This window comes from Lonchura striata, chromosome 14 (genome assembly GCF_050655825.1).
Source record: "Lonchura striata isolate lonStrDom1 chromosome 14, ASM5065582v1, whole genome shotgun sequence".
Taxonomy (NCBI): Eukaryota; Metazoa; Chordata; class Aves; order Passeriformes; family Estrildidae; genus Lonchura; species Lonchura striata.
Window position 1 is genome coordinate 7,895,617 of NC_140716.1, and position 23,598 is coordinate 7,919,214.

The 23,598-nt window shown below is 40.4% G+C and overlaps 2 protein-coding genes across 2 annotated transcripts; both read right to left on the reverse strand.

The window, feature by feature from the left end:
- Positions 1–2,300: 2,300 nt before the first annotated feature.
- Positions 2,301–10,833, reverse strand: LOC110475547 (acyl-coenzyme A synthetase ACSM4, mitochondrial-like). The gene is made up of 14 exons (XM_021539792.4): positions 10,685–10,833; positions 9,883–10,114; positions 9,217–9,427; positions 8,635–8,842; positions 8,376–8,519; positions 7,979–8,135; positions 7,278–7,357; positions 6,426–6,549; positions 5,840–5,920; positions 5,630–5,731; positions 5,147–5,274; positions 4,365–4,464; positions 3,420–3,539; positions 2,301–2,616 (listed from the first exon to the last, which is right to left on the reverse strand). The coding sequence occupies exons 2-14, from the start codon at positions 10,081–10,083 to the stop codon at positions 2,530–2,532; spliced, it is 1,743 nt and encodes a 580-aa protein (XP_021395467.3). The 5' UTR covers positions 10,084–10,114; positions 10,685–10,833; the 3' UTR covers positions 2,301–2,529.
- A 289-nt stretch (positions 10,834–11,122) lies between these two features.
- LOC110475545 (acyl-coenzyme A synthetase ACSM4, mitochondrial-like) lies at positions 11,123–23,056 on the reverse strand. Its single transcript, XM_085592298.1, has 15 exons — positions 22,929–23,056; positions 20,353–20,504; positions 19,170–19,435; positions 18,130–18,340; positions 17,496–17,703; positions 16,531–16,674; positions 15,823–15,979; positions 15,206–15,285; positions 14,165–14,288; positions 13,779–13,859; positions 13,549–13,650; positions 12,755–12,882; positions 12,556–12,655; positions 11,825–11,944; positions 11,123–11,416 (listed from the first exon to the last, which is right to left on the reverse strand). Exons 3-15 carry the CDS (start codon positions 19,368–19,370, stop codon positions 11,330–11,332), a joined length of 1,743 nt encoding a protein of 580 aa, XP_085448424.1. The 5' UTR covers positions 19,371–19,435; positions 20,353–20,504; positions 22,929–23,056; the 3' UTR covers positions 11,123–11,329.
- Between the last annotated feature and the right edge of the window lie 542 nt (positions 23,057–23,598).

Sequence of the window (23,598 nt, forward strand, 5' to 3'; positions counted from 1 at the left end):
ACAAAAAGAGTAAGTTCTACTTTAGAGAAACAAGGAATATCAGTTGGTTGACTCAGTAATTCCTCAAGTCAGTAGAGCAGGACAAGCACACACCACTGAGACTGAGCACAGCCTTGGTAGCAGCTGAGGAGCTTTTTGTGTTTGCTGGAAACCTGGGGCAGTGTGACAGAGCAAAGGCTCCTGCCCACACATCAAACAGAAATGGTTTGATTCACCAATTTGATTCTTCCTTTTTTTCTGGCCAGGTTCAGGTTATCATTGCAAAACTGCAAGAACACTTTGGAAAGTCTGTCTGACCCAATGTGCAGACTGAGCAGGCTGTGCTGCAGCAGAGAGGAAACCTGCTGAGCAAGCCCTTCCCTGCTGGAATGAACAATTTGTGCCACTACCAGGGCTCAGGGAAGAGTCTAGCCAGGTCTGTTTAAAGCCCAACACAGACCAATACCAAAAACCTAGGAACATGTTGCAGGATCATACTTTTAAATTTACTTTACAATCAATTACTTTCAAAGTTCATAATTAGATTATATTTAAAAATTCATCACTTACATGGAATAAATATATTACTTTAAAAATCTGATCACTTCAAAGTGGATTACTTTTCCAAAAAGTACTCACATTTGAAATCTGAATGCCGTTACCATGAATCAGATGCTGAAATTGTGAGCAGATTACATTTTTCAACATGTTTTTTCGATTGCACTTGAAGATCTAATCCAATTTCTTGTTATTCTGTCCAGAAATTGATTGCATTTAAAATACAACATTACATTTAAAATATCCAACATGTTTTCCTTCTGTTCTGACTGAATGAAGGAGAGAAAAATTAATCTCTCTGAAGAAAGCTGTAATACAGGAAAAGGGAAGGGAAGTTTAAAACCCTGCTACAGCCAGGTTTGAGCACAATCTTATTTTGTTCACTTTTCTTCTGGGAGAATCACATTAAACAAACTACTTGCTCCCATGGAGGATTCAATTTTCTACACCCACTAGAAGCCTGTGAGACTGTATTTGAAAATAACTTTATTTTGGATTTTAAGGACTGTAAATGTTGTAAAGGAGCCCATTAACAAATTAGCAGCTGATGGAAGCTCAGACAGCGATGGTGAGTTCTGAATCTTAGATCTAACACTTGAGTGTGATGGCCAAACTTGACAAATTACCCCTTCTCTTACTGATCTTTTCAATAACAAACCCTTTTCAAACAGATAAACTTATGTACACTTCATTTATAATTTCATTTTTTATTCTTAGAGGATGACTATTTAGACCCCGATCAAGTATTAGCAGAAGAGTTGGTTTTATATCAACAATCTGAAATCCTTTCGAATAATTAAACCCAAACTCATCTAAAGGCTGCTCTTCTTTTCATTAAAACTTAATTCCAACTTTTGATATTGTGGGAAAGGAGATGAAGTTGTAGATCACTTATAAAATGCTCGTGCTCAATGGACTGGCTAAAATAACTAATGCAAAGTCACAAAAATCACAATCCAGAAAATCTGAAGGACCAAGTTCCAAACCCATTCTGGAAATATATTAAGCATTTCAAGACATAAAATTAAATATTAACTTTCTTACTATGCAAGCATAGCAATTTTATGTGCCAAATGCATACAAAACCCATATATTTATATACACCCTATATATGTATATATGCAACATTAAGCACATACTGTGAATTCTACAATTTACTAATTTCTCATTATGCATAACAGCATCATCTGTTAAAAGATTATTTCTCACATACTGGACATAATCTCAAGTCCAATTTCATTTACCTCAGAGGGGTTTTTAAAGCAAAAGATGGGATCTTATGCTCATATTTATCTCAGAATACTTCCAGCCTTGCACTGAGAATTCCACTCCTGGCTAGTGGTTGGAAGATGCAAGACACTTTCAAAAGACAGGATACATACACATGGTTCTCATCCTACCAGCAAAAATGTGGATTTTGAACCTATCCAATAAAACTGCTAATCCCCCATCTGTAACAATGCATTTTTAGGACTTTTACTGCCACTTTTACTGCCACTATCCAGTGGCACCAGAAAAGATGTTCTTTTCCGACCTCTTCATAATGTTGCATTTTTGGAACCCATATAGTGACCATACCAGCCACCATGTCCTTTCCATAAGCTTTGGATGTCAGGGTAAACTCTCAGGAAATAGTGAATCAAAATATATTTGACATAAAATACCTTTTCCAATGTGGGCATTATATTTTTTGTTGTCTTCAAGAATAACATCAAATAGAAGCTGAGCTGCAAGAGGGATGGTGAGGAGGTCTCAAAAGGCTATTGAAGTTGTCTATTGAAAAATTTATTTTTCACCCAGAATAATACAATTCATTCAGGTATTGACATTGGAAACTCTGCAAGTAGGCACAAATATCACATCTTGATGTTACCTGTAGTTTTTTGATGCTCAGGCACTTAACAAAAAGAGATCAGAATAATGGCAGCTATAGTAGTGAAATGTATATAGTGCTAATGGAATGAAAGAAGTTTTTTTTAATTCCAAATAATGCTATATCCGTCCCCACTCTTTATCTCTTAATTCATTCCTCTTGATCTTCCCAGTGACTGTCTTTGGCAGTTCTTTGACAAATTCCACCTAGATAAAATAAAGAGAGAAAGCAATGCAGCATGTTCTACAGAGTTGGTGTTCCAAGACTCTCCAAGCATATGTGGAAAACTGAGAGAACTCCCATCAGTAAGAACTGCCTGCCTCAAATCCAAGCCAAACCAAAGAGCACATTGTGCCACTTGTGAAACCATCTCTGGGGCTGCCTAGAAGACCAAACATCTGTATAGCTGCCTCTCAGCTGACCAAACTGAGTACAGCAGAAGGGCAAATGCCCAAGTGGTACCAGAATGACAAAAAGAAGAAAGAAAAGGATGTTACAGCCCCAAGGTCTTTAATGGTTCTTAGTTTTGTGAGTTCTGCTCCAGTTAGCTAAGGCATTCCAGTAGCTCTTGTCCTGTGGTGCTGGATTGCTAAGAAACACCAAGTGTATCCTCTTGGGCTTGTGTCTATTTATCAGTTGTGATGATCAGTAGATAAAAACTTATTCAGATTCAGTCATGTGCCACCCTAAAGGCAAGTGCTTGTTTGAAGGTTAAACGCAAAACAGAGAACTGTGATTTTGAGTCTGACTGAGAACATGGAGATCTAACATGGAGATCATAGGATATACAAAACTTAGAAAATTCTGAGAAGTTTGAACAAATACTTCATGCAAATTCATGGAAAACAATCAAAATTAATGCTATTTAGGAAAGGTCTTCTGGAGCCAGTGGTCTAGATGAATCTTTACTGCTGGCTCTTTCAAGTGAGTAATGAAAATTGAAATGGTAATTATCCTGAGCTGTAGGGAAGGGTACTCTGTTTTAAAGTCACTCCTCAGAAATATTTACCTTTCTTGGGTATTTATAGGGAGCAGTAGTTTTCTTGACATGATCCTGCAAGTCACAAATTAAGCTCTTCAGGTCAGTGGATGAAAAGGTTGGGGACAGAACCACAAATGCTTTCACAACCTGTAAGGTAAAATTAACAAAAGTGATCTGATACCATCTGTTTTTTAAGGGCTGATGAGCAGTTACCAGTGAGCAGTGCTGCTCAGAGTCATGAGGAACAGAGAAACCAGCACATGATAAGAAATGATTGTGCCCAGCTTCTGCATGTGTATGTGCAGAAGCTAAAGTTTAAAGGACAGTTTTTGTGCCCTCATTACAAATAAGGGCCTTTCCCCTTTCTTCTCAGCAGCAGCTGAGAGGATGAGGCAATAAAATGTGTCTCTGTGGAGTTCTCTCTGAAGCTAAGGGACATTTTATTTCTCTCTGAAGTTCACATTGGGGATAGTAAGCACTCTTATCCTGGCACAGGACTGTGATTCACCACATCTGCAGCCCATGTCTAATGTTTGGGCAGTTGCAGTAGAACTTTGGCTACACCAAGAGTCATAAATGACAATTTAAACATATAGACAAATGCTTAAGAACAAGGGCAAAGTAAACATCACAGTAGTGTTCTCCACAGACAAGACCTTGGGATGAAAAGAAACTGAGAAGAGCAAAGGCATGTAAATGGGAAGGGATTTTGCCTGTCAACCCCACTAGGATTATCCATGATGGAAGTAGATGGGGTGCTTAGGGACATGGTGTATCTGTGGACCTGACAGTGCTGGGTTCATAGTTGGACTCAATGATCTCAAAGGTATTTTCCAACCTAAACAATTCCATGATTCTAAGATGACAATATTACCTTAGAGCCGTAAGTTTTTCAGTAAAGTAGAAATTCCTTGATGTCATTATATATTTGGACAAATGGATTGCTTTCCCCCCTCCATTCAGCATCATTACCTCTCCTCTGAGGGGGTCTGGGCTGCTGACAACAGCTGTTTCTACCACAGCTGGGTGCTCTATCAGGGCACTCTCTACTTCAAATGGCCCAATGCGATATCTAGGCAAGGAAAAATAAAAATGAGGCTTGGCTCTTATTTTCCTGTCTGGAAAAAACAGCACCAAATATTTTTAAATTTTCATGATGAAGAAAAAAAAGCCAGAACAAATCAATAACCAACTGTAGAAGTTTTAGGCAAAATGGGACATCTGGCTGGGTTAGAAGTAGGAGCATTTCATAGTGGTCTTTGTGGCAGAGGACTGCTGGGGCTGTGGATATTTCTCCATCTGTCCTCTCTCAGGGCTCTTAGGCTGCAGCTCCATCCCACCCTGTAGCTGGGGTCTGCAGCAGCAGCCTGTGCCAAGTTATGGAATCACATAATAAAATATCTAGTTCTTTCCTTTCAACATGTTAAAAATAAATTGTTTCAAAAGCTCTTTGAATCCAATAGAGGATCCTTCAGTTTTAGTCAAAAAATAAACTAAATAAACATCCCTCCTTTGCCAAAGGAAGTCTTCATTCTTTGTTGAAACACATGAGATATTGCAGGGGAAATGGATCTGGTATCATCACAGGGGTGTGGGTCTGTGAAAGAGAGTAAGAACAGCAAGCACTCCAAAGTCAAAAGGTCAATACATTCCTGTCACAGGATTATGATGCCAGAAGCTTGTGTGTAAGAATATACAACACAACATGTGAGAATATACAATGGCAGATTTAGAATGGGCGTGTGCAGACTAACCCTGAAGAAATGATGATGTCATCGTTTCTGCCAATAAACTGGAAGTATCCCTCTTCATCCACAATCCCTCTGTCTCCAGTGACATAAAAATCCCCACGTTCGCTTTCTGCAGTTTTCTTGGGGTTATCCTTAAAGTGGTTCACAAGCAGTAGTTTAGATTTTGAGCATGCATTAGCTATACATTATGCTATAACACACACAACATCAAATGCACTGGAACTTAATTTTTCAGTCAAGGACGTACTGATAAGCTGTAAAATACAATAGAATAGTTTTAAAATAATTTATATTCTTTAAGAAAAAAAAAATCTTGATCCTAAATTATTTTCTTTCCTTTTCTTACACTACCAATTCAAGTAAACAAATTACTCTGGTAATAAATAATAAAATGGTGAAAAATGTCCAGCCTTTAGGACCACTACACAATTGGAGAGCTTTTGGGGAGATTGGTAGTGGTGGTGAGGAATAAAATAAAGTTCTTACTAAATATTCAGAGAAAAAACCAAGTGGCCTTATAGGTTTGCTTCTGATAGCAATTTCCCCCTGTTGTCCTGGAGGCAGGATATTGGCATTTTTGTCTATGATCTAGAATGAAAAACAGTTCTTATTTTAGTCCAGTGAAAAAACAACAAACAAAAATACAACCAAACAAAAAAATCCCCCATGACAGAATCTAAAGAGCAGTCAACAAACCTGAACATCATAAAGGGGAGCTGCTTTCCCCATTGATCCCGGTTTAATCTTCATTCCTTTAAAAACAGAGCATATTACTCCCTGTAAAAATCAAAATCAAACCAAAGCTTTACAAAAGAAAATTACTACATTCACACTTAATTCATTAAATGTAGTTTCTAGATAATTCCAAAGTAAAGAATTCATAGGATCATATATGTCAGTGCTGTGTGGTACCAATAAACAAAATAATAAAACTCCCTGAAATTATCCTGTTCCATTCTCTGTGAAAAATTCATGTCCTCTGCTAGCCAGTCTTCTTCCCTTAGATTCAAACTCTGCCCTCTTGACTGACACTGTTACTTGGAATTAGCTGAAGGACATTTGTGGAAATATTACAGCACATTCCCTCCCAAACCCTCATGTTTCTGGCAGGTTCTGTGAGGAGAGCCATGAGAGGAAGTTCTTTCAGAGGTTACCAGGAAAGGGAGTTACTGAAACATTCACAGAGATGTGAAGGAAGGAACAGACTGTGTTCTTACATAGCAAACCTTACAGCAAAAAGAATTTCCAAAGATTCAATAGGCTATTGTCCCTACAGATGTACCATTTCAGTCTGGCCATATACTTCATGGATGTCCAGCCCAGTCTGGCTCTTCCACTGCTCCATGACTTCTGGGTTGAGTGGTTCTCCTCCACTTATGCAGAACTTCAGATTCATGAATTTGTATCTTCACAGGGAATTAAAAACAAGAAAGGGAATACTTAAATCTAGGGGAAGAGACCAGGAGCACGCAAGGGTGAACACCATGGGAGAGCTGTTTACTGGGAGAGTTAGTGCCACAAAGTGAGGAAATCAGAGGGGCCCTGATCCTTCTGTTCCCAATACAACAAGGATATCACTGTGCTCAACACACTATGTAAGCAGCAGTCAGAATTAAGCATGTGAAAAATAAAATTGTTGCTGAAGTCAGCTGGGATTATAAATAACCAAATACTGATCTGCTGAGCCAGGACCCTGATTGCTGACCCTCTGCAACAGGCCAAGCAGGAAAGTTCAAGAGGGAAGGAAGGAACAATGACAGGCAGTGAGAACAAGAACAGGGGGTGAGGTACAACTGCAACAACAAATAATTCCCTCACAGTTACGCTGACATGCACTTTCTAGGATGAAGTCCTTCTCAAAGTCTGGACAATTAATGTGGCAGACAAAAATTATGACCAAGGAATTTAACAGATTCTCGGTTTCACACTCACAAGTACAGTAGCATAAGTCTCAGACTTCTGAAGGAAAACATCAAGTTTCTCTGATCAAAAACTTAGCAAAATTCAATGGTCTTCTCGTGAAGGATATTTTAAACAAAATTATTACCCTATTTTGGGTCAAGCAGTTAGAGATAGGAGATGACTACATTTGGTTAGGGTAAATTAAACATTATTAAATAATTTTTTTACGTACTTGGACAGATCATTTTGCACCAGCATACGGAACAACGTTGGAGGACCAACTAGGGCGTCAATTGGGAATCTGCAGAGAGTCTGGAGGGTTAAGCAATAAGAGGGACATGTGAAGCTCAGACAAAAAGCTGCCTTTGGAATGTACAGTAAACAGGTGACACAGAAAGGAGAAGTACATTTGTCCCCTATGTAAAAGCACCACATCCTCTGTTGGGTGAAGAACCCTCCTGCAGTTGGTGCAATATGCAGAGATTGTAGATTTGATTACAAAAATCCCACACTAATACATCTACCTGACACCAGGACCTCACAGTTTGGGACATGGCCAGAATAGTTCCTCCTCTGTCTACATCACAGGGAGGTGTTCACTTTCATCTTGGCTGGTGTGGGCACAGAAGCACTTCATTTCTGCATTAATACCCACTGATACTATTTCCACGGTCACTAGAGTGAATGCAGGTATTTAAAGCTGCTTTTGGAAGATTTTTTTTCACGTGCTTACCAGCTATGAGTAAAATGCATGAACAAATTGCATGTTTGTTCCCTTCTGTATACATTAAAAATTAAAATAGGGCTTTACACAGCAAATACAATATCTCAAACACTACTATAACCACAACCTTCATGAAATCTGTGGATGTCAAGAATTGGTTTTGGCATGCTTTCTGCAGATGAATACATTTCCACAAGTTTTCCCCTTACATTCAGGATGACTTCTGAATTGGTCTGTGGTAGGTTATGTATAAAGATGCATGATCCAAAAACCCAAGGATCAAAAAAAGATGCTATTGAAGCTAGTATCCATCCTGTGTCTGCAGTGCTCCATATCATCTGAGAGGGAGTCAAATCCAACCAGTACCTGATAGGAAAAAAAAAAGTATAACAAAATATACCCAGAAAGAGGGTAAGAGATATTAATTGCAAGATTGAGACACTGGGGTGACCTAGTCCCTAGCAATTTGATGGGGTTTTCACTCTGATTTGAAATGGAGAAAGGCTGGGGATGTACACTGGTATTTCTTATTCAGTAATTTTTTACAATAGCTCTACTATGCAGCTTCAATTATCTTATGTTCAACCAGGCTTAACTCTTTCATACCTTTCACTTAAAAGGGGTCTGAAACCAAGACTACCCTGGGAATGTTGAGTCATCTTTGGAAAACCTGTAGTTCCACTGGTAAAGAAGATAATCATTGCGTCTTGAATCCTTGTTTTGATGCAGGAATGGTCAGCAGATTGGTTTCTGTAAACAGGAGAATGTAATCATAACTTCAATGGCTGTAGCTGGTGTAAATGAGCGCTTGTGGAAGCAGGTCTGCTTTGTCCTCGTGACTGCAGTGACACTCAGTCGTACTCACTGGTACAGCTCAGTGAAGTTCAGCCATCCCTCCCTGCTGCCTTTGGACACCATTAGCTTGGTTTTCAGGAGATGGCACTGGGATGCCACTGAGTCCACTGCAGGAGCCAGTTTGTCAGTGGTAATGATGCACTTAGCCTTCGATGCCTGGAGTCGGTACAGTATGTCTTTGGCAGATAATTGGGATGTTCCTGGGATTATGACAATTCCTGGATGAGAGATAAAGTTAGTTTGTGTTGGCATTTTTTCTATGTCTGATTCTTTTCTAAGAACCTAAGCTATTAAATATTCCCAAACTGATCTCTGATACAGATTTGCCCTGGTTAGATTAATGCAGATGCCTGTGCTCTCCTGTCAGGAATTAAATGTGGACCTGCCTGGTGACTCCCATGGCTCTTCCCTGCCTTCTGGCATCTTCTTGCCCACTGCATGAGCTACCTTTCCTACAGCCCCCAGTGAAAACCCTTCAGGACTGCCCGGCAGCTAGTCCACTCACTGGATTATTACACTATTTTTCCTTGATAAACCATATCCATTCTTGATCCTCTCAACCAATTTGCAATGACCATTTGACCTCACTGACCTGCTCGCATACAAGCCACATTGACCAGCCACCATTCTGGAATTCGTGGTAGGATCAGGATAAGCCTGTCTCCCTTCTGCAGTCCACATTCTTTAGTCAGTGCATTGGCCACTTTACGAGACAGGAACCCCAGCTCCTCAAAGCTCCATTTCACTTCTTCTCCTTCACCATTTACCCACCAGAAAGCAGGGTTTGATGGTCTTGTTCCAGCCTACAAAACATAGGAATTCAAACATAAAAGATTTTCTTCTGAAAGACCATGAAATAATAATGCACAGACATCTGTAAATTATGGAAGATCTGAGTATTTGACACCTGGCATATAAGCTTTTTTTCTTCTTGTCCTTAAAGGATTGAGATTTGCTATTCATCAAGCTCAGTTATTCCCAAAAGATTCTCATTTTCTGAACCTGAAATGTTTACCAGCCTAATTGTCTCCCGACCCAAGTCCTAGTCTGGATCCTATTTAAGTTTAAAACTTTTACTGTGCATTAATGCTCCTAAATAAATAACAATAAATGAAGCAAGAAAGAATGAACTTTTGTATAATTTCCTAATGCAAATTTGGTTTGGCAACTGATTGCTTTTAAAAAGAAAAAACCCTAGCTTATTCCAAATGAAATTTAAAATTAAAGTACTTAATTGGCACAACAGAAGATCACCTACCTTTTCAATCTCAGACCATTTATCCAGTACATCACTTGCAAAGTTAAAGTACTTTGGTATTTCCTGTTTGCCCTGTCTGATGGACTCATACTGGGAATATACATCAGAGGAAAGCAGCCTGGGATGTCCATGGAAGGTCCTATTAAGAGGCTTCAGAGTCCACAAGAGTTTTAGATTCTGTAACTTCAACAGCAGCTTCATGGCAGAAGACTGTGTGTCTAGATGCTGTAGACTATATAAGAAAATTGCAGAATTGTTGCTATGAATACTGCAATGACCAAAAAATCAAAACCCAAACCGACAAAAAAAGAAAAATAATATTGAGATTATACAAAGATAATCCAGTTATGAATTCATGAGTTTTTCATTGAAGTCACTTAGGCTAGTCAGAGCCAGACTGATTATTTTAACATGCTAATTAAATGTTAAGTTCCCTATCCTGCTTTCTTGTATTTTTAATTTTAAAATTAATTATCCACAACTCTTCATAGTTAAAACACAACATCAGATGTTATTGTTTATATTAGAAGAATGTATAGAAGAATATACTGCTTCATACATTCAGTACCCAAGTCTCTTTTTTGCTTGTTTCCAAACTAGTTCCATCAACAATCTCCCTGCTTTAGCCTCAGCAGCTGCTGACTGATTCATCCATTCACCACACCAACCCCAAGAACCTTCACTTTGTTATGTAGCCCCTGAGTTTGATAGAGACTTTTCTACTATTTTTCCTCACCTGTCTGCTGTGGACAGGAAAGATCAGGAGCTGCTGGGGGAGATCCTCTTCTTTCATTTCACTCACCTGTTAGGAACATGTTTCCCATAAGAGACACTGTAAGGATCAGCTGTTCCCTGGAGATATGAAACCTGGAAACTCCTTCATAAAGCTTTTGGAGTGAAACTCTTCTGACTTTACTGCACACTTCTTCTGGAGTAATGAGAACAGAATGTGGCAGAAAACAGACCAAGCAGCAGAGATCTTTCTGTGGAGTAACTTTTTTCTTGTAATCATTTACACCGTTGTTAATTGTGCATCATTTGCACCTTAACCTAAAGCATTTTGGGTCTTCTTTTTCCTCCAGTTTAACCATTTAAGTACATCACAATTTCATCATGATTAAGAGAAGCATTAAAAAGAATTTTTTTTTCTTTCCACTCTCAAAGAATTTGAGAATGTTACAGTGGTAGTTATTGACAAGAATACGTCAATGTGCTGCTAATACCCACCACAGGACAAAGATTACTTTTATAAATGTCTCTTTTATTTATATGTATCTAAGAATTGTAGTCACACTTTGTTTGAGTGTTTTCTACTTTTTCTTCCACAAGCTGTTTTTTGCAATGTTTCCACGTGTTCTGGGTCATAAACATGTGCCATGTTTGATATGTTATGGTTGGCACAGGTAATGGAATATTTTCCTTGTTTTCCAGATCACTCATGCTCTTTTTATACTTTTGCCCACTCTTTGCTCCTTAGAACATTTCTCTGGATTTTCCCAGTAACTGTCTTTGGCAGATCCTGAACAAACTCCACCTGAAAGGCAAAAATACGTCCTGGTTAAATTCCCAGCTGAAGGAAAGACACACTTTCACTATGGCTGTGGATGAAAGAATGGGAAGCTGCACAGCCAGGGCTGGGATGATGAAATGCTGACTGAATGCTTTGCCCATGTGAGCTGCTGTGAAAACTCCAGTACTCCATGAAGAAAGACTGGGCCCTCATAAAGAAAAATTTCACCACCATTGCCTCCCTCTGAGTCCATTCTAGCACACACAGCCAACCCAAGGCTACAGGTACAACAGACCCTATTATTGACTTTTATTTTATCTACCTCTGGCTGCAGTGTTTTTTCAGAAAGCTGTTGAAAAAGAGCTGAGGCAGGACAAAAATTGCTCAGTTTCTGGTACAATGAGAGAACCTGTCCTTTTGGGCTGGACTTACCTTCCTTGGATACTTGTATGGTGCAGTCACCTTCTTGACATGCTGCTGAAGCTCATGAATTAATTTTTCTGGATCATGTGATACAAAAGCAGGAGCTAAAACAATGAAGGCTTTGACCACCTGTGCCACAAAAATGAAGGGGTTCCATTAACTTCCAGAGCTGGCAATAAGGAAATACATCTGCTGTGAAAAGTGAATGTCAAAATTCAGAATGACAATATTTGATATTTTTCTTTAATTTCCCTTTTCATTAGCTGTTTATTACAGAATGCTGTGCTATGAAGGACTCATTCTGCAGCAGAGGATTTTTTCCATATTTCCAGCTTTTTTTTTCCCTTAAAGTTGTATCATAATAAAGCTGAAAATCTTGACTCTGTTGCTCAAATAAATGTTGCAAATGTAGAAAATATAAAACAAATATTAAACACTCTGGATGTCATTGCTAAAGTGCACTAGGTGACAGAACAAAAATAATCAAAATTTCATTGCTTAGACAAAAACATGTCTTTACTAGTCTGAAAAGCCAAACTATTTTTCCACATGAAAACATGCAAACAAATAAACAATTCTGATATGGTAAGATCTATTAAGATATGGATTTAAAAAAAATTCAGCCCACCCAATTTCAAAATATGCAACATATTGAATTCCAAGGAAGCCTAGTACATATAAGGCAGTTAATACTTAGTAGAAAGGGTATTTATTTCACATTTTTTCCTATTTTGTTTTACCTCTCCTCGCACTGGGTCAGGACTGCTGACAACAGCCGCCTCTGAGACTGCTGGGTGCTCAATCAACGCACTCTCCACTTCAAATGGGCCAATGCGATACCTGGGGAGCACAAAGACAGCTCAGCCCAGCAGCATGGAGCAGTCCTTTGCTCCTTCCAGGCTGCGTTTCATGAGGCACATCTAAAAGGAAATGCCTTACCCAGCAGAGTTAATGATATCATCAGCTCTTCCAACAAACCAGACATATCCCTCTTCATCCATAACGCCTCTGTCCCCGGTGAGATAAAAATCTCCACACACAGAGGCAGCAGTTTTCTCTGGATTATCCTGGCAAAAATCAAACATTTCAGAAAAGTATCTTACTTTTATTGCATTTCCTTAGCAGTGATGTTAAGAATGAACAATAAAACTGTACTCAAAATGAGTGTGTTCAATACTGCTTTATATTTTCACTGAGGTGTCACTACCTCAGAGCCATATGGTCATATACATGTGAGAGGTTTGTGCAGTAGCTTGTGTTTGTGCTGTTGATCTTGTGCACATTTTGTGTGTGACAGGCATCTGTACAAAGGTTTCTCTGACTGCAATGCCTGCTGGAATGGGGGTACCTCTGACAGTGGTATGAGGGAATACAATACCTGCCCCTTGGAAAGCCTCCCTGAGCTTCTAATGTGTTGGAGTAGAATTTATGGGCTTGCTTCAATAACATTTAACCAAAAATAGGAATGGAATAGAGAGAAAAGAGTGATGCTCTGAACATGAAACACATGGCACATATCTGGAACAAGGCATCCCCTGGTTTGTGGTGCATTTTAAAACTACACTCTGTCAGTCAGTCTGTTCCTGAAACTATGCACTGATCAGGCTTGAAGTCCCCAAGTAACCCAGTGAGGCTTTCTGAGGATCCTGCATGGAATTCTGCTCCTGGCAGACCTTTGCCCTGGCTCTCTCCTGGGTCTCCCAGCAGACACAGAGGCAGCAGGTCAGGCTCACCAAGTACTCGGAGAACAGACAGAAGGGTCGTGTGGGCTGCACTCGGACAGCAATGGTGCCCTCTTCTCCTGCAGGCACAACAGCCCCATGGTCATCTACGATCTGCAGAAAGGACAGGCACGGCAGGGGTGCTTTGGTCAGCTCAGAGGAACATCTGCTGCAGCTCAGTGCAGGGCACAGAGGGAGGTAGACAGCACTGCCTTGCTGTTCTACCCACGACTGCCACATACCTGCACATCGTAAGGGGGAACAGCTTTTCCCAAAGAGCCAGGTTTAATTTTCATTCCTTTCATATTGGCACAGATTGTCACCTGCAGAATAGATTTTTTTTAAGGATTTTTAAAAATTGTTGCAACATCTTGTAAATTTTATTATTGTTTGCCTTAGTCAGGACTCCTCTTTGTGACTTTGTTGTGACAAGGGTTGAATCAGGACCAAAGCACTGTGATTTTTTGAGAACATCAGAGTCTGGGATGTGAGCTGCTTTAATATTTTTCATTAAAACCTCACATAGAATAAATTAATGCCCAGAGAAAATAATCTATTTTAGCTTTGCTTTTGAAGTAAAGATGGTGAAGTGTTTTACTACCAGTAATTACATTTATTGCAAACGTACTGTTTCGGTCTGGCCATAACCTTCATGGATATCCAGCCCTGTCTGGATTTTCCACTTCGCCAACACCTCAGGATTCAGTGCTTCCCCTCCAGTTACACAGTGCTTCAGACTTGGGAACTTGTAGCTTGAGAGAAAGAGCAAATGAAATAATTTTCTTAACTCTTGCAAAGAACAGTAAATAGACTTAACCGAACAGACTCCCTCAGCTTTCCAAGGACGCACACCTAAAGCTTCACAAGCTCCTTTGGAAATGACAATCATCATCCTGTTATGCGCACCTCAGCTAGAATCCTAGACTGCTTGAGTTGCCACTGAAGATGACGTGGTTTATCTCTGTGTCAATAGAAGTAGGTTTTTCTGCTGGAAAAAGTGAGCAAAAGCGTTTCTGTGGGAGAGCTGACATAAAAGGAGGAATCTGAACAGGCACATCAGATGTGTGTGGAAAGCTGAGTTATGTGCCAACATAAGGATGAATAGATACACAGAGGCCGAGCTTTGCTAAACCTGGGTTGACTTTTAGCAGGATGAAAGACCTATGTGACCAGAATGAGTACCTTACCAAAGATGTGAAAACTCCCTACAAACCACTTCTCACAACCTGGGTATTTTACAGAGTAACAAACCAGGAAGAACAGCTACCAAATAACTCTCAGCGTGCGGAACTCCTCTAACTGCTCCCTTCATTCTCAAACATGTGAGAACAACTCCATGGTGCACCAGTAACTCCCTGATCCAATGCTGACTAAAACATTGACTGAAATTGAACTGTGAAGCCTAAGTTCAGAGGAAGTGACAGCTTAAAAAAAAAATCTTCCTTGTTTCCTCTGTGCTGTCTATTCAAAGACCCAGTACTGAAGCCCAAGTAGCCTATGGTGTGGCTCATTCTTCTCACATTTGAGAACTGAGAATCTTCTTTACTGAGAGCAAGCTTTGCTAATTAGGTTTCCTTGAACTGAAAAAGAGAATTAAGGAAGCTAAGGAACTAACCATGCAGAACTGTGCCAGCATTATACCCCAGCCTCCCTCCCCTCCCTGCTGTACCTGCTCACATCATGTTTGACCAGCATGAGGAAGGCGGTGGGAGCTGTGCAGAAGGTGGTGATGGGATACCTTGAGAGAGTCTAGAAAAATAGGAAATTATTGTGCTGGACAGAAAGTGGAATGCTGGGTCTGACCTTGTGAATGTGCAGGTGATTAACAAAGAGGCCAGTGTTGAGGGGAATCAGTCAACTGATTGATTTAAAGTGCCTTAAAGGGGGAATAGGCACTCTGGCAACTCACTGAAAATCCAGGAAAACAGAGCCTTAATTCAGGTTTATGCTATAGTCTGAGTACTGGCCCATACTCAGCCTAACCCCAAAGCAGACGGAAGTTCATATCTGAACTTAGGTTCAATATTGCACAACACAGCAGTGGTCCCAAGATCTTTATATCCTGTGTCTTTATCCAATTGTCATCTACAGTCAAACCATGACACATGGCCTAACCAGGAGGGAAAACACTTGTTCCTTGACCTTAATGGGCACCAAATTCCTTGGGATGTGGGAAGTAGTATCCCTGCTGCTACTAAGCAATGGCACCCATAGACTGGAGCCCAGTTTGTTTCCTTCATTTTGTAAAATGGAAATAAATATTACAGTATAAAATGTTAAACTTACCTCTGCAATAACTTCTGGTTTAAACTGTGGCATATTGTGTACAAAGACACAGGATCCACAGATCCATGGTGAAAAAACACTGCTCCAAGCTGCTTTAACCCAGCCAGTATCAGAGGTATTCCACATTATATCTGAAGGAGTCAAGTTCAACCAATACCTGATGAAAAAGCAGAGATGGAAGAAATGCTGCAGAGAATGTGAGAGACCCGGGCCCAGGTCACAGCAGGAGGCTTCCATTAGAAGATGTGGTGTCAGCAAGTGGGGCTCTGTGGAAAGCTTGGGAGAGTTGAAGAGTCTTAAATATTCTCTGATTTCTCTTCCTTCCCTGCTGCTTAATATTTTGAGCATTTATTTTTATTGTGAGCAGTGCAAAACATCTTTGTCTTGAGCTGCAGAATCTGGATCTAGAGCAGAACCCAAACAGATCATCTGGAATAGGCTTTCCCTACCTGGTGCAGTTGAGACATCAGCTAAGTCACAGCTCATTTCTCCAGGAAACTAAACAAGTTACTTTTCTGGATCCTTGATGACCAGCTTCCAACTCTGAATGCTTTGGGAAAGGTTATCCTTTAATTTTCAAGATGAGGAAGATGCAAGATCCTACAGTTATGAAATGCCTGCATTTACTGGAATGTTATGGTCTCATCTTCAGCTTAATGCTGATCACAGCATTTAATCATGGCCCTGGGAGGAACTGCAAGGTAATACCTGCCACTGATTGCAAATCCAATGCCATAACTGCTGTGGGACTGCACCACCATTTTTGGGAAGCCCGTGGTTCCGCTGGTAAAATAGATCAGCATTGGGTCTTGACTCCTTGTCTTGACACATTTATGGTCAGCAGATGCAACCCTTCAGAAGAAATTATATATTTCAGTCACTACAAACACTTTTCCACCAGGGCAACAGCATTTTTATTGTTTAGAAGTTCAACAGGAGAATTGCCCCAAAGTGAATGATCTCACTAAATAGGTGGTAACACAGGTAAGAACACTTAGAGAACACATTTTGCTTGTAACAAATATACCCTGTATGCCAAAACTTTTAAGATATGAGTACCTACAGAATATTTCAGTGACTTTGCAACTGTTTTAGCAAGGGCACTCCAGGTGTTGGTTATGGAGCAGCAGCCAGGAATCAGTGTTTGCCTCACACAAGCAAAAACCAACCCCCAACTTGAAATTAGTAACTGAGGTTATCGTGCCAAGTACATTGGTCTTATTACTAATAGTATATAATTTATGTTCAAATGACTGATGGACAAGTCAGATCCTCTGAGCCACCAGGATAGTAGAGGGAAGAAAGAACTGAGCATCAAGAGCTGGAATGGGTATTTTCCCATTTAATCAATAACCATTAGAAAGGGCTCCAGCAGACAAGCTCGTAACAATTGTTTAGAACTCTGTGTGCTTGTCTGATGATCACAGTAGAAGCAGAGAGCTTCTAAAAACTGTCTTGCTGCTAAGCAAAGCTGAAGGACATGAACTAAATTCCAAAAACCTGGATTAGATGAACCTCTACCAGTGTAATCACAAAACAGGGAACTGACAGACGGATGCAAAAACGTAACTCATTTGTATTTTGAAAATTACCCCCACAACTCAGCAATGTCACCTGACTAATACAGCGCCCTTCACCTCAAAGATCTGGAAAGAAAAGAGCTGGATACTCACGCAAGGAGTTCTTTGAAGTTCAACCACCCATCCCTGCTCCCTTGGCCTACAATGAGTTTACTTTTCAGGAACTGGCTGCCAGGCAGGACAGATTCCACTGCAGGTGCCAGCGTGTCATTGGTAACGATGCACTTGGCTTTTGAAGCCTGCAGTCGGTATGAGATGTCTTTGGCTGTTAATTGAGATGTTCCTGGAATAAGGACAATTCCTGGAAAAAAAGCAAGGAGCAATTGAAAAAACTCAGCATTTCCCAAAAACACTTGGTAATGTCTCTCTGTTGATGCTGATTTTATCCATCGTGGATGTTTATCAGTTTAAAAGCAGAGCAAAATAGATATATTGAATTATTAATGACTCGAATCATATAAGTTCTTCCATTATAAATTCAGCTGCCTTCCAATGTATGTGGTCAAGTCTGGCCTTAGGTTGCAGCCATTCAGCCCTCACTGGCTTCACCTGAGGATGCTGATAGACTGGACCATGTCTGGCTCTGTGCTTCCTGTGTGGGTGCTGCCAATTCTCCTTCTAGGCAAAAGATCCCTTCTAGAGGTCACAACAGAATATTCCTGTTTACATTGTCTTGTAGGCTCTCTTTGCCTTCTGTCTGCACCCAACAAGTCAGTGAGGCACTCACCTGCTCGCATGCAGGCCACATTGAGGAGCCACCACTCAGGAACACGAGGCAGAACTGCCAGAACCCTGTCTCCTCTCTGCAGACCACAGGCCTCAGAAAGGACATTGGCTGCCTTCCTGGTCAGAGAGCCCAGCTCCTCAAAGCTCCACTTCACCTCCTCTCCCTCCTCATTGACCCACCAAAAAGCTGGATTTGCTGGCTTTCTTCCATCCTACAACATGTGAGGAGATACTAAAATAAGACAAAAATTAAAGGGTTTCACTTCAATATAAACCATCCTTGGCAACTACTCTCTTGGAGTGATAACCATATATCTTTCTGATAAACAAAATGGTGCCAGTACTATCCAGTACCCATTAATAAAATTGTATCATCTGAGATTTGTTCCACCACGTCCTGGTTTTGACTGGGATAGTGTAAGCACTGCTTAGCAACAACTAAGTCAAGGACTTCCCAGTTTTTCACACTCTGCCAACAAGCTGGTGCATGAAAAGGTGGGGGAGATCACAGACAGGACAGCTGACCTGAACTGCCCAAAGGGATATTCCAACCACAGGAGGTCCTGCTCAGTTTATACCCTGGTGGGAAGTTGGTCGAGAGGTGCCAATCACTGTTTGGGGACAGGCTGGGTGTTGATCAGTGGGCAGTGGGCAATTGTGTTGTGCATCATTCATCCTTTCTGGGTCTTCTTTGTTCCTCTCTCATTTTTGTTATCTCCCTTTTAATCACTACTACTTCTACTATTATTTCTACAATAGTGATAATTATTATTAATATTCTTCTTATTACTATATTTATATATATATACATAATGTATGTATTACATTTTACTTATTATTATATTTGTTTCAATTTATTTAAATTCTTAAACTGTTCTTTCCTCAAACCATGTGGTTTACCTTTTTTTCTCCTGATTCTCCTCCCCATCCCACTGGGGGTGTGTGTATATGTGTGTGTGAGTTCCAGGGGCTCTGTGGTTCTTAGCTGACAGCTGGGGTTAAACTACAATCAATGTCTATAAAAGAAAAGACAAATACTACCTTTTCCAGTCGTGCCCACTCATCTAAGACATCACTTGCAAAGTTGAAATATTCTGGCAGTTCCTTTTTACCCTGGTTTATAGATTCATAATGGGAAATAATCTGAGATGTAAGAAGTCTGTTGTTTCCATGGAATGTTGTGGAAGGTGACCTGAGAATCCACAAACACTGAGGAATGCAGGATTTAATAAATGTTCTCATGATAAATGATGTTTTATCAGAGGTTGAGGGGAAGGAATCGGGTGTACACCTAAGGAATCAGTCACCTGGAATGAAAGAAAATACATTTAAAACCAGACAGTTATTGGATGCTGTCTAGTTTCTGATGCTGGATGAATTAATGCAAACCAGCTGAAATAAATAGGTTGTTTGAACACATCTGCATCTTCCCTATTATTTTATGTTCCTCCTTTTCTTGTAAAGGGATTGTGCACTGCTTTTCATTAGAATATTTGTCCTCTACGTTGCCAGCTGATGAATGACTCTCATATTTCACCTCTAAAATTTTACTTGCTAGTCCTTTTCTCTATATCTATGTCTCTATTCCTGTAAATTTTATGTTACTTTGCCTGCTTACAGAAATAAAATACCACTACTTTTGAAGTGGTTTAGGAGACTATCACCTTGACTTAAAACTGTCTCTGTAATTATGTTATGCCTTAAACCTGCACTAGATGGCGAGTCACACTGAATTTATGCACCAATAAACCTGGTGAATCTTTGATTTATTTTCTTATGAGTTCTATTTTCTTTGAGGGCATGAAATAAACACAAAATAGACAGTAAGTGAGCAAAGGTGAAGTGCCAAAGATGTCCATTTGCTATGCACTTCAGCTGAAGTGTGCAGTTTGGGAAAAGATACATGCTGTAAAATAAACTTGCAAAGTAAAAGCCAACATTTGCAGTTTTTCCTAGTCTTTCCTACACAACATAAAGGTACATGTGGAAGAGACAGAATGGATAATGCCACAGGTATTTAAAGCCCAAGCCTGAAAGTCAAGAAAACTAGATTTTCACTCACAGGTGCCGAATCATCAGATAAACTTGTTTTGAGTGTAATGAAGTCCTTAAGGATGTACACATATATCTAGGGGAATTTTTCCCCAAGTCAATGAAATCAGCTTTGCATTTAAAATTTTTTGTGCCACGATGTTGTCCTTATTTAACAGCCAGCAGTACATACCTGTCTCCCAGGGATTCTTTGCAGTTACTTTCACCTTTGCATTATTTATTGCAAGCATAGGTGTAGCGAGAGCTTCCAGTGTTCAGTGCCAATAAATAACAGTAACTGGCATCACTCTGAAATCACTGTATTTGTGAGGCACACCTGAGAAACTGAGACAGAAAGTGCACATGTGAGGCATGTCTCAATGGCTCCTGACCACATATTTGACAGGTGTGAGTGGCAGCTAAGCAGAAGGCTCTAGATTATGATTGATCCTCAATCCAGTGTTTCCTGCTGACTGGACTCTGACTTCTGCAGAGGGCAGATTTTCCACAGCTCTCAAATTACAAAGCACAAAAAGAAAGCCAAAGCTAGTATTTCATTGATGGAGAAATGCACAGAATGTGACCTTATCTGCTCTATGTCTAAAAGAAAACATTGTTCTCCACCAGTTCAGTTCTACTAAATTTCACTCCTTTCCTCATTACAAATCTGTCCTGGCAAAATGGACTGTTGTGTGATCTTCCTTTTTCTGCAGTTTCCTTTCAGGACATAGAGGTTAGAAACCCTCTCATGACAGAGCCTTCTTCCTAGTAGGAGGTTTCCAGGAGGGATTTAAGTTGATGGCTATCTGTTTTAGGGACAGATAGGGAAAACCAGCTCTCTCAGTAAATGGTTTTGTCATCCTACCTTTGTTCTGGGAGCCTCAGGCTGTGTTCTGAGCTTAAACACTGCCTCCCCAGATCAAAGAGGCCTTGATAGTTTTAACCTGCAATTCTGAGAGATGCTTTATAACCTTACCAGTATGTTGCTTGAAAGACATCTTTGAAAAGGAGCTGTTATGAAGAGAAAGAGACCACAAAGTCAAATGGGAGACTCTTATCTTTCTGCTTCTTTTTCTCCTTTAGTACCTGATTGCTGAATCTGTATTTATGTGTGATCTTATCTTGCAAGCAGCCTGAATATACAGCTCCTGATTTCATTAGGCACACTCTACAAGTACTAATGGAACACATCTCAAGGTGCATTACAATGCAAAGCTTTTGAGACTGATAGAAAAGAGCTTGCTAGAAAACCCAGCAGGCATGGAAACAGAATAATTTTCAGCAATACACTCAAGATCCTTCACCCACAGAAAATGGAGACTCCCACATCAACCCCCACTATGAACATTCCTTCTTTTCAGTGGTGCCCTCCTGGATAAAAAGTCTGCTAAAGGCACGAGGTGCAAAGCATCACTTGCTACTCCTCAAGAAGAAGAAATAGTCATTATTGAAGGAATTTCTTCTTGATTCTACTAATCCAGACCCACTTGTTGTCAAGTCAGCTCTGTCCTTTGTGCCACTGAAACAACCATTAGAATACCTGGTCTCTTCTACCAGCTACAGCTTTGGGGTTAAAGTTCCCAAATTTCGTCAGAGTTTAAGGGTCAAAGATGTTTCTCCTACAACTAAAGGCTGGCAGGTATTTACAGAAATAATAATTCCTTAGTAAATTGAAGGAATTCCAGAATCTCAATATGTCTGTAAGATATTTTTTAAGTGTTCTGAAAGGATTGTCTAGGGAGGCCTCATAGTTCATGTGGATAGCTGATAGCTCTCCTAAGGATGAATTGGTACACTTAGCCCCTTCCATTTATTGCACAGAAAACTGTGTTACTACTGAAAACCAATGGCAAAATCTTCTGGTTTAACCCATGAGGTAGTATCTTACTTGAGCTACAACTTGGCACTTAAGTACAGAGGAAAGCCTCACAGACAAGATGTCGAAGAGTTGCAGACTTTAAAATTACCTATGCAAAGAAGTGAGAGTTTTTCCCTGACTTTAGCACACTCTCAGTCAGATCCACAATTAGTAGATCCATAAGTGCAAGAGACAAGCAGAAATTCGGCAGAGGAGCAGCCCTCAAATACTGTCCCAGGTACCTGACCTGCTGCTCTGTCTGCAGCCCTGACAAGAGAAGGATGTCTAATTACACCAGCACACTGGGAATCCACTGGTGCTTCTGTAGGCAAATGCTCCCTCCTGTGCTCTCTCACCTTCTCCTGGAGCTGTTTATTTCCAGACACAGTAAAACTAACTTCCCCATACTTCTTCCCAACTTCTCCACACAACCCACCACCACCCACTACTAAAGATGCTGTAATAATTTCATTGCCACAGCACAAGGAGACTAAAGATGGGACCTGCACAGAAAAGCCATAAAGCCCTAATATTTTATATCCTACTTCTAAAAAGTGTATCTAAATCAACAACCTGTGTTAACAAGGAGCTATTAAAGAGACTTAGGTAATGTGAGAGAAAACAATATTACCCAGATCACCCAGGAAATCTGTGAGGCTGCCAGGAATTAGCTTCAGAAATCCAGAAAGAATGTGAGACCTGAGATATTTTTCTTCCTGACTCATTAGCAATCAGAGAGACACAGAGAGTGGGAAGGAATCCCAGGTTCCCAGTAGATGGGATTTCTTCTAGTGCTGTACCAACAACAGAAAAGTTTGAGCTTACAAACTTTCATTCAAGACTGTACCTTAGACCTGTCAGTTATGAGAAAACCCCAATGCTTTCCCTGTTGCATAATGTAATTTACTTACCAGTCCCACAGTATTTATCAGGTGAGGTCTGCTTTGATGTTTTCTACCCTTTGTAATACCTGTCAGCTCCTCCCTGACAGTGTCCCAGGTCTGCCTTCCTTCAGGGAAGGTTACCATAAGTCCAGGCTGACTTTCAGGCAGTGTACAGATCCCTCTGGAGCTGGGCAAAGTTCACAGGGTAAGCACTCAGTGTGACAGCAAAGCATGGAGCCAGAAACCCAGCACTGCTCCTCTCCCATCCCAGCTGTTCTGTGCACATGTCTGAAAACGATGCAAACATCACCCAGCAATGTGTGAGTCCTGCCCAGCACCTCATCACAGCACTCAATTGAAAGTGCTCATCTGCTGCAGGCTGTGGCATCTCCTAATCCACGTTAAACTGATCTAAATTCCACACAAATGCTTATGAGCACAGGGAATTCAGAGAACTTGTCACCAGCAGAAGGTAGACCTTTGATCAGTGCTGCCTGCATGGGAGAGATTCAGTGTTTACACTGCACACTGCCTGAATGTAAGTCCCTCTGTTGACTTTCACTGTAGAGAAAAGCAAATAAGCACCATAAAAACTCTCAATCACTCTAACAAATATGTCCATCACAGAAAGAACTTTGTACACTTACTAAAAGCACAGCCTTCAGAGCACATGCTAACACCATTTCCTCCAACTTAT